The sequence below is a fragment of the Macaca nemestrina genome, chromosome 5 (genome assembly GCF_043159975.1).
Source record: "Macaca nemestrina isolate mMacNem1 chromosome 5, mMacNem.hap1, whole genome shotgun sequence".
In the NCBI taxonomy this organism is placed as follows: domain Eukaryota; kingdom Metazoa; phylum Chordata; class Mammalia; order Primates; family Cercopithecidae; genus Macaca; species Macaca nemestrina.
The window spans coordinates 151,100,389-151,113,405 of NC_092129.1; the positions used below are offsets into that span (position 1 = coordinate 151,100,389).

At 51.6% G+C, this 13,017-nt stretch overlaps 2 protein-coding genes across 16 annotated transcripts in view; one reads left to right on the plus strand and one right to left on the minus strand.

Moving 5' to 3' along the window:
* Positions 1-13,017, minus strand: part of LOC105497620 (lymphocyte antigen 6 family member G6F) — a 32,300-nt gene that overhangs the window by 3,409 nt on the left and 15,874 nt on the right. For 4 of the 15 annotated variants that reach the window (XM_011768853.3, XM_011768854.3, XM_011768859.3 and 1 more), the window contains 4 exons: positions 7,879-8,208; positions 7,532-7,795; positions 5,467-5,622; positions 45-167 (listed from right to left, as the gene is read on the minus strand). In XM_011768853.3, the coding sequence (XP_011767155.2) occupies positions 45-167; positions 5,467-5,622; positions 7,532-7,795; positions 7,879-8,208 (873 nt within the window). Of the gene's footprint in view, positions 1-44; positions 168-258; positions 314-1,771; positions 5,081-5,229; positions 5,297-5,466; positions 5,623-7,531; positions 7,796-7,878; positions 8,209-8,537; positions 8,596-8,695; positions 9,605-12,597; positions 13,013-13,017 lie in introns of those variants that run through there. The other 11 variants (XM_011768855.3, XM_011768861.3, XM_011768856.3 and 8 more) reach the window with 10 other exon arrangements.
* Positions 1,619-3,708, plus strand: LOC105497623 (lymphocyte antigen 6G6e-like). The gene is made up of 3 exons (XM_024797914.2): positions 1,619-1,922; positions 2,925-3,050; positions 3,569-3,708. The coding sequence occupies exons 1-3, from the start codon at positions 1,796-1,798 to the stop codon at positions 3,580-3,582; spliced, it is 267 nt and encodes an 88-aa protein (XP_024653682.2). The 5' UTR covers positions 1,619-1,795; the 3' UTR covers positions 3,583-3,708.

Sequence of the window (13,017 nt, forward strand, 5' to 3'; positions counted from 1 at the left end):
AGGCAGGGAAAGGCTGTGGGAAGAGAGAGAAATGGAGGACTCACGGTTTCCAGGTAGCTTGATCTGTTCCAGGCCTGGCTGGGGTCTGCCCTCGCCACAGGTGGTCACGGCTTCTTTGCAAGAACTGCTGGGGCTTCCACCACAGTTGTAGCACCGCATTCGGTTTCCTGGCAGGAGAAAAGAGGCGCTGGACCTGGGCCCTCAGTGGAGCTGGCTGGCAGAAGGCCTGTGTAAGAGGCTAGCTGGCCACCTCCTTACCCAAGGCAGCCCCTAGCAGGGAGCTGAGCAAGATCCCAACAAACTGGGGTTTCATCGCAGTCTGCCCGTGTCAGGACCGCCTCTACCTCCCGCCCACCCCCCTCCCCTAGCCCGACTCTACCTGCCTTATATCCCCCTTGCCTTGAGCTTTATAGGGCTATAAAAAAAGGAGGAAAGAGTCTTCCCCAGCAGGCACCAGGGGCCCCAGTGGGGACAGAGAGGGGCCCCACGGCATGCCCTCAGCATCCTCTGGAGTCCTCAAACTCCTTTATCTCCAGCAGCAGTCCTGAAACTGTGGACCAAGAAGAACCCCTGGGGATCCCTGATACCCTTTCACAGGGTCCTTGAGGGTCTTCCTTTTGCAACTATCTGTGTAAGATCAGATTTTCTTCATATACTGGACTTCAATGAAAACAACATATCCCAACAGACTGAATGCAGAAGCAGATAGGAAAACCCAGGCATCTCCCACGAAGCCTGACATTAGATTCACAAAAATGTAAAGCAATGCTCAGCTTCTCACTGTGCTGTGGGGAAATAATAGTTATTTTTCACAAAACCATATTTTGTTAGCATGCAATAATTTATTATTTTTATTGTTTAAATAAATCAATACCTACTTTAAATGATCTGTTTTAATTTTTAATATAGTAAATATTGATATAACCTCATAAAGAAAAGCTCTTCAGAGTCTTAAGTAACTTTGAAAAGTGTAAAGAGGTCCTGAGATCAATGTTTTTTAAAAGAGCTGCTCTCCTGGGCACCTGTGTCTCCCCTATCTTCACTCCCTGTTCCTAGTCTTACTCCTCCTGGTACATGCTGGCTCTGATTCCCCAGATGGGCCTTCCTCCTTCCCAATTTCTTCAACCCCAGTCCTCCAGGTTCTATCACCACCCCCCTACCCCAAATTCTATCCATGCCTTCCTTTCTAGTGATTTCTCCCCAGTGCAAGCACACCCGGCTGGCCCTCCAGCCCCACCCATGATTATTTCTTTCCTCCAAGGTAGTAAAGCTGTCAGGGATAATTATGGGGTAGGAATGTTAAAGCTTGGGGGGATCAAAGGGATCTGAAGCTGGGTGGGGTCCACCCTTATACAGCTGGGCTTTGTGTGTGCGTGTGGGTGGGTGGGTGGGTGTGGGGGGGGTATTGTTGATTCTACACTCAAATAGATCCACGCCAGGGTTGTTTAGGAGGGTGACCTTGAAGGACATGAAAGCACTGAGGGGGAAAGACAGAGAAAACAAAGACAGAGAGAAGCTAAGAGAGCCAGGGAGCAGCTTGAGACATGGAGAGGGAGGGAGAGGAGTAGGAGGGAAGGCGACAGACACAACTCAGGAGCAGGAGAGGAAGCTAAGTTACAGAGACAACACGCTGAGAGAGCAGAGGAGACCCTCCAGGCAAGGGCAGTCTCCTAGCAGGGGCAGGCTGGGGGCCCCCACTGCCTGCAGGTCAGGCTGGTGAATCTGGTCACGGTTCCGCCCCCCAGATTCACTCCCTAGGTGTGTTTGTTTCCTGGTTCCTCCCTGTCTTGTTCAAATGTTCCAACTTTACAAATCCCGGGATCTCAGGATGCAGATCACCTCTCCCCAATTCCTGACCCTGCGTTTGGCCATGGGCACCTCCAACATCTTCCTCTGTGTCCTGTTCCTCTGTGGTGCACTGGGTAAGGGTGGACTGGGGAACTTTCAGCGGTCAGGGGGCTGGGGGCAGGGACAAGGGCATGTGGAGGAACCTGAGGGCTGGGGAGGAGAGGGGTGGGAGAGCTGGAAGAGGCCAAGAAGAGATCTGGGGGAGTGGGGGACTTCAGGGAGACCAGCCACTGGGAAGGCCAGCCTGATAAGGTGGGAAAGGAAGAGTTTCCTTTCAAAAGCATTTGAGAATAAGTGTCTCCTCCTTGCTGCATCTTTGACCCACCCCTGTCTCCCCTATCCCTTATTTCACCTCTTGCTTCTGTGCTGGGCCCTTTGGTCAATGTCAATTTCTATTTTCCTATCTGTCTCTGCTGCCATTTACTTAACTTTTTCACTGACCGCCTCTACTTCCCTGCTGCTGGGTCTGGCTTTTTGTCTCATTCTTCTTATGTTGGTCTCTGATTCTCATGGCTTCTGTTCATGTCTGCTCATTTCTCAATCCCTGTACCGCTCTTACCTCCATCTCTGTTTCTTTTCCTGCATCGTCTCCCCTCCCTTCTCTGTGTCTCTTTTTTTTTTTTTTTTTTTTTTTGAGACGGAGTCTTGTTCTGTCACCCAGGCTGGAGTGCAGTGGCATGATCTCGGCTCACTGCAACCTCAGCTACCCGGGTTCAAGAGATTATCCTGCCTCAGCCTACCGAGTAGCTGGGACTAGAGGCACGTGCCACCATGCCTGGTTAATTTTTTGTATTTTTAGTAGAGACGGGGTTTCACCATGTTAGCCAGGATGGTCTTGATCTTCTGACCTCATGATCCGCCCGCGTCGGCCTCCCAAAGTGCTGGGATTACAGGCGTGAGCCACTGCGCCCCGTCACTTTTTCTACTTCTGTCTGCTTTTCTCCCTTGTTCCACAGCTTTCCTCTCTCTGCTTCGTGTGTCACCTCTCTCTGAGATCCCTCTCCGGATCTAGCCTCTGCCTGCCCCACAGGGAGGGTTTGCCTCTCCTGCTCTCCTAATCTCTGCTGCCTCAACAGGTCTCACCATGTCCCCTGCCCGGGGAAGGCTCCGCTGTTACACCTGCAGCTTGGCCAAATCCTGCTACCCTGTTCCCACCAAGTGTCAGGACGATGAATCTTGCAGCATCAGTATCGGCACCTCAGGTAGGGCTCTGGTCCAATGGCCCTTCTCCAGGCGGCTCCCTACCTCCATCCATCCCGCCTTTCCTGTGGCCCCCGCCTCAGCATGCCTCCTTCATCCCACAGATCAGAGTGAGATCATCGAGCGAAAAGGCTATCTCCCAAGGGCCCAGTGCCCTCTGCCGAGCCATGCCACCTACTGGCTGCGCTCCTACATTCTGCGGCACCACTGCTGCTAGCAGGACCTGTGCAACATGGCCGCTTCCCCACGGCAGCTCACCAGCCTCCTTTCCTCCCTGCCCCTCCTTGTGGCCAGCTTCGCCCGGATCTGCAGCCCCCAACCTAGGATTCCGCCGCCATCACCACGGCCCTGGAAACACCTGCACAGACACTTTGAGACATGCCCGACAACCTAATTTTGTACAGAGACCCCAGATCTCTCAGGAGACTCCCTCACAGACCCCTCACAAGGCCTGGGGAGGCACCTGCCCAGAGTCCAGCCTCATAAAGAACACCTATTCTGTGTCTTTTGTCTTTTCTAGATGCCCATTGCTGATGCCCCCTGTCAGCCCCGGTCACTGGCAAGGCAGGCATTTTGATGACACTGTGGATCTCAGGCAAAGGGATCCAAGCGGCATCAGGTATGGTAAGGAGGAGAGTCTTGCTAGGAAAGACTAATGTGGTAGGTCGGGAGCTCAGGATGGAGGGCTTGGGGGACTATGAAGAGTAGCTTTAATAAAAGGTCTATCTAGGAGTACAGGAATACTGCAGATACTGCTGTGTGTGTGTGTGAGCTCTAAGAGCGAACTATAGCTGCTTGGTGGGTTGGGCTGGAGCTGGAACCTGGACCACAGCACTCCCCTCATTCTCCATCTGTGTCATGTGCTTCCTTTATCCTGCCAATGGCTTAGTTTAAGCCCCTGCAGCCTGAAGGCGTTAGGTGAGACTTCTGAGAAAGCTTTTCTCCAGTAAGGCCCAAGCTTGAGCAGAGACACAAAAGGGCACCCAGTGGAGCTGCTTGTGAGGGTGTGGCTGGAGCTCAGCTCATTTCTGCCTGAGACTGAGGAATGGCCAAGTTGGGAGCATCAATACCCTCCGTCGCTTCACCAGCCCAGACTCGCCCATGATTCACAAACATCCCAGCATGGCCCCGGCCCAATAAATAATACACCCCCACTGGGCCTGCCAGCCCGAGTAGACACTCCCTCTGCCCCCGGGAAATAGGGTGTGACCCCAGGGCAGCAGGGAGGAAGTGCCAGAGTGGCGATAGCTGCTCACATGCTCTGAATGCCCTGGTAGAGCGCCACAGGGAAGAGTGTGTGCCTAGGATAAGGAAGGATAAAGAGGGGCCCCGGGTGGGAGCTGAGCACAGGCATCTCTATCCTACTCAGTTCCCTCCCTTTGCATGTGAGGAAGTCTGGGGTTGATTAAAGGTGCTTGTTCCCTCTCCTCTTTGTGAGGATGACACACTGGGTAGTGGGGATCTGGCTTAATTTAGAGATGGGTTGAGTCTTTCCATTTTCTCTGTCACTCCGTCCTCCCACTTGGTGCTTCTATTTTTTTCTTTCTCTGTCTATCTCTTTCCACTTTCTCTGACTTGAGTTTCTTCCCTTCTCTCTCTTCCCCAGTTTTCCCCATTTGTCCTTCAGCTCTGCTGCAATGGATTCCCTACCATTGCTCAAGTCTCCAGATTCCTGTCTCCTCCCTGCTCACACCCATCCTCTTTGCCCCCACCAGCAACCTCAGGCTCCCCTCAACCCCACAGTACTATGGGCTCAGGGCCATCCCTCCACTGCTGCTACAAGACAGGAGACCAAACCTTTTTGTAGGTGACATCACAAAATAATGCTCCTCCTTTCCTTCGGTCCCCCACCCTCCCCATACACAGCTTGGTGGCTGCTGGACGCCAGCTGGACGGTGAAGTCGAACTCGCAGTCCCGCCCCCCTTGCCAAGGTTGTCGAGGAATACTCCAGGTGCTAGATGGCCAGCGAAACAGCAGGTCACACTTCCCAGCAGATGTCACCAAAATCACCTGGTCTTGTGGGCAGGTGGGCTGTGGGGTTTTCCAGAGAGACGGATTAAGGATACCTCTACTTTTCACGTCCTCAGGAACAAGGGCTCCTCCCCAACCCAACCCGTGTTTCCTCTCCCATCCCCAGTCCCCTCCGGGATTTAAGCCTCTGTTCCCTAGTTGTTCCTCACCCGAGACGGGCCAAATGGATGTTCTCATAGACCTGGATTTCGGGTTTGAACTGAGGAATCGAGGCAGCTGGGGAGAAGGAGCCATCAGGGATACAGAAGAGAAGTCAGCAGACAACTTAGAGCTGTGTTCCTTGCCCCCTCCCCTAGAGGAGGTAGGGTACAAAGGCAGGGTGCGAGCCTAGCCCTTTGCCTCCCACCCACGTGCCCTCTTCTTCCCCCCGGGAGGGAGGGACTCACCTCTGACTGGAGCCCCACGGACCCTCTGCCTCCAGAGCACAATGCTGAGGGCCAGGATGATGACTCCCTGGCCCACTGTGAGCAGCAGCATCAGAATCCAAGACATGTCCCAGCCCACGGAAGGGGCACAGAAGGCAGGAGAAGCATCCATGGAGGCTGTAGTAAGAGCCAGACCAGAGGGATGGGAAGGAGGCAGTGAGGGGGCCTGTCCCTGTGCCCCAAAGAGAGTCCTCCCCTCCACAGTCTGGTGGGCTCTTCCAACAGAAGACTTTGTAAGTTTCCCTGCCCTCAATATCCTCCACCCTACTCTGCCCCTTTCCAGGCCTCTCACCCTGACCCATAAATAGAGAATGGCGGCCAGTCACAGTGGCTCACACCTGTAATCCCAGCACTTTAGGAGGCCAAGGCAAGCAGACCACTTGAGGTCAGGAGTTCAAGACCAGCCTGGTCAACATGATGAAACCCCATCTCTACTAAAAATATAAAAATTGGGGCCACGCACAGTGGCTCACACCTGTAATCCCAGCACTTTGGGAGGCCGAGATGGGTGGATCACCTGAGGTCAGGAGGTCGAGACTAGCCTGACCAACATGGTGAAACTCCATCTCTACTAAAAACACAAAAAAGAGACCAGGCGCTGTGGCTCATGCCTGTAATCTCAGCACTTTGGGAGGCCGAGGCGGGTGGATCACATGTCAGATCAAGACCATCCTGGCCAACATGGTGAAACCCTGGCTCTACTAAGAATACAAAAATTAGCTGGACATGGTGGCGTATGCCTGTAATCTTAGCTACTTGGGAGGCTGAGGCAGGAGAATCACTTGAACCAGGGAGTCAGAGGTTGCAGTGAGCTGGAATCGTGCCATTCCACTCCAGCCTGGCGACATAGAGAGACTCAGTCTCAAAATACACACGCGCGCGCACACACACACACACACACAAAAGTTAGCTGGGCATGGTGGCAGGCACCTGTACTCCCAGCTACTCAGGAGGCTGAGATGGGAGAACAGCTTGAACTCAGCAGGCAGAGGTTGCAGTGAGCCAAGATCGCGCCACTGCATTCCAGCCTGGGCAACAGAACAAGACTCCATCTCAAAAAAAAAAAAAAAAAAAAAAAAAAAAAAAAGGCCAGGCATGGTGGCTCACACCTATAATCCTAACACTTTGGGAGACCAAGGCGGGCAGATCATGAGGTCAAGAGATCAAGACCATCCTGGCCAACATGGTGAAACCCCGTCTCTACTAAAAATACAATTTTTTTTTTTTAAGATAGACTTTTGCTCTTGTTGCCCAGGCTGGAGTGCAACGGCGTGATCTTGGCTCACTGCACCCTCCACCTCCCAGGTTCAAGTGATTCTCCTGCCTCAGCCTCCCGAGTAGCTGGGGTTACAGGCATGTGCCACCATACCCGGCTAATTTTGTATTCTTAGTAGAGACGGAGTTTCTCCATTTTGGTCAGGCTGGTCTTGAACTCTCAACCTCAAGTGATCCGCCTGCTTCGGCCTCCCAAAGTGCTGGGATTACAGGCTTGAGCCACCACGCCTGGCCTAATAATAATAATAATAAACAAAACAAAATAAAAAATAGAGAATGGCAATGCCCCCTGCTCACACATGGGCAGCCAACTACAGAGCAGACCACCAGCCATAACCACACTTTCCCCTCACACCCTTTATAGTAATTCACCCTTTCAAGAAAAAATAGCCAGGTGCGGTGGTTCATGCCTGTAACCCCAGCACTCTGGGAGACCAAGATAGGAAGATCATTTGAGGCTAGTAGTTTGAGACCAGACTGGGCAACATAGTGAGACCCTGTCTCTACAAAAAAGTTTAAAAATTAGGGGAGGCGCAGTGGCTCATACCTATAATCTCAGTACTTTGGGAGACCGAAGTGGGCAGATCACTAGAGGTCAGGAGGTTGAGACTAGCCTGGCCAAAATGGTGAAATCTCGTCTCTACTAAAAGTTCAAAAAATTATCCGCGCATGGTGGCGGGCGCCTGTAATTCCAGCTACTTGGGAGGCTGAGGTGAAAGAACATCCCTTTCCGTCTCCTCCCTCGGTTTACCTGCCAGGCTAAAGCTGACCCCTTTGTTGTGAGTCATGAGGCAGCGGATGATTCTTGGTCTTCGGCTCCTGGGCTCAGAAAGCCCCTCCCCAGGACACACCAAGAGCAGGGCAGCCTCACTGCCCCAGAAGGACTGAACACGGCCCTTCACGGGACCCTTCCCTTCCTGCCAGGTCACAGAGTCCATGCGTCTGCTGGGGACCACAGAGCACAGGAGGACATTGCAGGGGGATCCATCTGCAGCCCTTGCAGATAACTGGGATCCTGTGGGGGAGAGAGGGACCCCTCAGTTCTTCACCTAGACTTCCTGGCCCACAGTAGCCCCTGGTCTGCATGCCCCCACTCACCTTTGAGCACCAAGACGTCGTACACCCTCCAGTTCTGGTAGTTGTGGTGCTGACCTAGCACAGCGCACCAGTACCGCCCGGCATCTTCCTCCTTGGATCCCTCCAGCCACAAAGAATAATTCCCCAGCAGTCGGAGCCTGGATTCCCTTCCTGGTTTTCCAGGGTCTGGGGCTGGCCTGCCCACTCGGACTTGGGCTACCAGGGTGGTGAAGGAGCCTGCTGCAGGGCTGCGGAACCATGACAGGTGTTCGTCCCCATGTAGAGTGGGTGGTGAGGGACATGGCAGTTCCATTGCCTCCCCCAAGGCCACATAGATGGCCTGGATGTTGTCTGTGGGAAGAAGGTTGTATGAGGCCAGAGACCTCCATCAGATCAACAACCCCCCATTTGATCTTCAACCCTGACTTCCTCCCCTTCTGGGGTCCCCCAGCACAGGCCTGGCTGGTGACCACTTTTCTCAAGTGACAGCTACAAAAATAAGACAGGTGGAGAGAATAGGGTAAGGGCTTTCCTTGTCTCTCCCCCAGACAGTGAGGGGGTCTGAGGGCAAGAGGGAAAGGGCTGAAAGAGTTGGCAAATGCCCACATCTCTTCTACTCATTTCAACTTTTCTGAAAGCATTTACTCATTCTTCTTATTTTATAAAGGAAACTGCATAACCTGGATCTTCGTTGCCCCTGGGTCTTCCCTAGTGTCAGAGGCAGGAAGAGGTCAGTTGGGGTAATTCTATCTTCTTGAGTCAGATGCCTTTGCCAGGCTCCTAAGAGAAAGAGCAGCAGTCCCTCCCCAACCTTGGAAACAGCTAAGGAATCACCTACCTCTTGCCCCTTACCTGCAGCCTGGGAAGTTCCATATAGGAACAGGAGGAGGAATAAGACCGCCATGGGGAAAGCCTGCCAAGTTCTCTTGCTCCAAGACCTGGTGTTCCCAAGGAGGAAGCAGAGTCCAGATAAAGGCCCACACTCGCTGGTCTGGGGTGACAAGGGCCTCTGGAGGGGATGGGAATGCTGGGGCGATAAAGTCCAGCAGCATGTCTACTAGGGAAAAAGTGACCACCACTTTTCTGTCCTGGAGAGAAAAGGACCCAGCCCAGGCCACTCTGAAGATGACCTTTTTGCTCTTCTGATTCCACATCAGCTAAGGGACTCAAGTAAAGACTTCCACGCAAAAAACCATGCAGGGAAGTGGTCCTGCCTGTCTAGCTCCTGTCAGTCTGGAAGTACATTCTGAGGTCTCTTTCACTCCTAAGAAATGTCAGCCATGAGTTGGGTGGATCACTTGAGGTCAGGAGTTCAAGACCAGCCTGGCCAACATGGTGAAACCCTGTCTCTACAAAAAATACAAAAATTAGCCGGGCGTGGTGACATATGCCTGTAATTCCAGCTACTCAGGAGGCTGAGAGGCACTAGAATCGCTTGAACCCAGGAGGCAGAGGTTGCAGTGAGCCGAGATCATGCTACTGCACTCCAGCCTGGGAGACAGAGCGAGACAGCGAGACTTCATCTCAAAAAAAAAAAAGAAAAAGAAGAAAAAAAGAAATGTCAGCTATGAGTGAAGAAACTGAGTTTTCACATTGGTCCTCCACAGAACCCAGCACAAGACTGTGTATCCAGTCAGTGTCCCGTAAATGATTGGGAATGACTTTCCCTGTGGCTGTCTGGCATACCCCAGACCTCTCCTGAACCCCTGATGAGTGTATTAAGTTATTATTCGGCCGGGCGCGGTGGCTCAAGCCTGTAATCCCAGCACTTTGGGAGGCCGAGACGGGCGGATCACGAGGTCAGGAGATCGAGACCATCCTGGCTAACACAGTGAAACCCCGTCTCTACTAAAAATACAAAAACTTAGCCGGGCGAGGTGGCAGGCGCCTGTAGTCCCAGCTACTCGGGAGGCTGAGGCAGGAGAATGGCGTGAACCCGGGAGGCGGAGCTTGCAGTGAGCTGAGATCCGGCCACTGCACTCCAGCCTGGGTGACAGAGCGAGACTCCGTCTCAAAAAAAAAAAAAAAAAAGTTATTACTCAAGGAGAAGGCTAACGGGCTGATTCATCCTTCTGAATGGCAAAAACTCCTAAGGCAGATCTTCATGCAGTTATTATAGTTTTAATGTGTCATTTATTTATTTTAAAAAATTATTTTGATGAAATATTCCATACATACCAAAAACTATATGAAGTATAACTATATTATGGATAAATGGTGGTATATTAACACAGTAGAACACTGGACAGCAATGAGAATGAACAAACTCAGTGATTGCAACAAGGTTGAATCTCACAACATAATGAGAGGAAAAGAAGCCTGGCCAGGCATGGTGGCTCATGTCTATAATCCTAATACTTTTGGAGGCCAAGGTGGGTGGGTCGATTGAAGCCAGAAGTTTGAGGTTGGGCAACAGAGCAAGACCCCAACTCTAAAAGTAAAGGCCAGACACGGTGGCTCATGCCTGTAATCCCAGCACTTTGGGAGGCTGAGGTAGGCCGATCACGAGGTCAAGAGATCGAGACTATCCAGGCCAACATGGTGAAACCCCATCTCTGCTAAAAATACAAAAATTAGCTGGGCATGGTGGCGGATGCCTGTAGTCCCAGCTACTCAGGAGGCTGAGGCAGGAGAATCAATTGAACTCAGGAGGCAGAGGTTGCAGTGAGCAGAGATTATGCCACTATACTCCAGCCTGGCGACAGAGCGAGACTTTGTCTCCAAAAAAAAAAAAAAACCCCAGAAATAAATAGAATACTCCAGGCCGGACTCGGTGGCTCACGTCTGTAGTCCTAGCACTTTAGGAGGCTGAGGCAGGCGGATCACCTGAGGTCGGGAGTTCAAGACTAGCCTGACCAACATGGAGAAACCCCCTCTCTACTAAAAATAAAAAAATTAGCAGGGCATGGTGGCACATGCCTGTAATCCCAGCTACTTGGGAGGCTGAGGCAGGAGAATCGCTTGAACCCCAGAGGCGGAGACTGGTAAGCCAAGATCGGGCCATTGCACTCCAGCCTGGGCAATAAGAGCGGAACTTGGTCTCAAAAAAAAAAAAAAAAAGAAAAGAAATAGAATATTCCAGGCCAGGCACAGTGGCTCACGCCTGTAATCCCAGCACTCTGTGAGGCTAATGCAGAAGGATTGCTTGAGCCCAGGAGTTTGAGATCAGCCTGGGCAACATGGTGAGACCTCGTAAAATTAGCCGAGTGTGGTGGCGTGGGCCTGTATTCCCAGCTACTCAGGAGGTTGAGGTGGAAGGATGTTTGAGCCCAGCAGGTGGAGGATCAGGGCAGTGAGCCATGATTGTGCCACTGTGCTCCAGTCTGGGCGAAAGAGCTAGACCCTGTCTCAGAAAAAAAAGAAAAAAAGAAAGAGAAAAAAAGAATATTCTGTTTCAGTCAGAGATCCTCTATGCTGTGTAACCACGATTCTGGCCAGGCGTGTTGGCTCAAGCCTGTAATCTCAGCACTTTGGGAGGCCGAGATGGGTGGATCACGAGGTCAGGAGATCGAGACCATCTTAGCTAACACGGTGAAACCCCCCCGTTTCTACTTAAAAATACAAAAAAATTGCCGGGCAAGGTGGCGGGCGCCTGTAGTCCCAGCTACTCGGGAGGCTGAGGCAGGAGAATGGCGTAAACCCGGGAGGTGGAGCTTGCAGTGAGCTGAGATCCGGCCACTGCACTCCAGCCTGGGCGACAGAGCGAGACTCCGTCTCAAAAACAAAACAAAACAAAACAAACAAACAAACAAAAACAAAAAAACACCACGATTCTGAATTTTCTTTCTTCTCCACTTGCTTAAATTTTATGTGTTTTTGAATCTAGTATTACTGGTATCATGTATACATTCTTCTGCGGCTTTCTATTTTCTTTTTTTTTTTTTTGAGATGGAGTCTGGCTCTGTCGCCCAGGCTGGAGTGCAGTGGCCGGATCTCAGCTCACTGCAAGCTCCGCCTCCCGGGTTTACGCCATTCTCCTGCCTCAGCCTCCCGAGTAGCTGGGAGTACAGGCGCCCACCACCTCGCCCGGCTAGTTTTTTTGTATTTTTTTTTAGTAGAGACGGGGTTTCACCGTGTTCGCCAGGATGGTCTCCATCTCCTGACCTCGTGATCCGCCCGTCTCGGCCTCCCAAAGTGCTGGGATTACAGGCTTGAGCCACCGCGCCCGGCTGCGGCTTTCTATTTTCACTCAGCATCACGGTTTTAAGATTCATTTCATGCATAAGAGTAATGATTCACTTATTTTCTTTTTACAAATATTCCCCATATCTTACCGTGCTGAATTTTCATATCCAGGACCATGGTGTAGCTTTCCATTTATTGAAAAGCTTTTTGTTTACCTCTTTCTTTTTTTATTTTTCACTTATTATTGTTATTATTTTGAGGCCAGGCTCTGTCATCCAGGTTGGAGTGCATGGAGCAATCTTGAACTCCTGGGCTCAAGCGACCCTCCCACCTTGGCCTCCCAAGTAGCTGGGACTACAGGTGCGCACCAACACACCCTGCTAGGTCTTTTTTTTTTTTTTTTTTTCCTAGGTATTTTGTGTAGAGATGGGGTCTCACTATGTTGCCTGGGCTGGCCAGGAACTCCTGGTCGCAAGCAATCCTCTCTCAGTCACCCAAAATGTTGGAATTACAGGCGTGAGCCATGGTCTGGAACTCCTGGACACAAGCAATCATCCCTTGGCCACCCAAAGTGTTGGAATTACAGGCGTGAGCCACTGCGTTGGGCCAGTTTACCTTTATTTATTTATTTAGAGACACAGTCTTGCTCTGTCACCAAGGCTGGAGTGCAGGGGCAAGATCTTGGCTCACTGCAACCTCTGCCTCCCAGGTTGAAGCAATTCTGGTGCCTCGGGCTCCCGAGTAGCTGGGATTACAGGTGCGCGCCACCCACGCCAGGCTAATTTTTGTATTTTTAGTAGAGACGGGGTTTCACCATGTTGGCCAGGCTGGTCTTGAACTCCTGGCCTCAAGTGATCCGCCCGCCTCGGCCTCCCAAAGTGCTGGGATTACAGGCGTGAGCCACCGCGCTGGGCCGGGCCAGTTTGCCTTTTCAGTAACTTTTTATAGTCTTCTTCATAACATCTTGCATTTCTTGTACTAGATATATTCCTAGACACCTTATCTTTTCTGTTACTCTTATCAAGTACTCCTAAT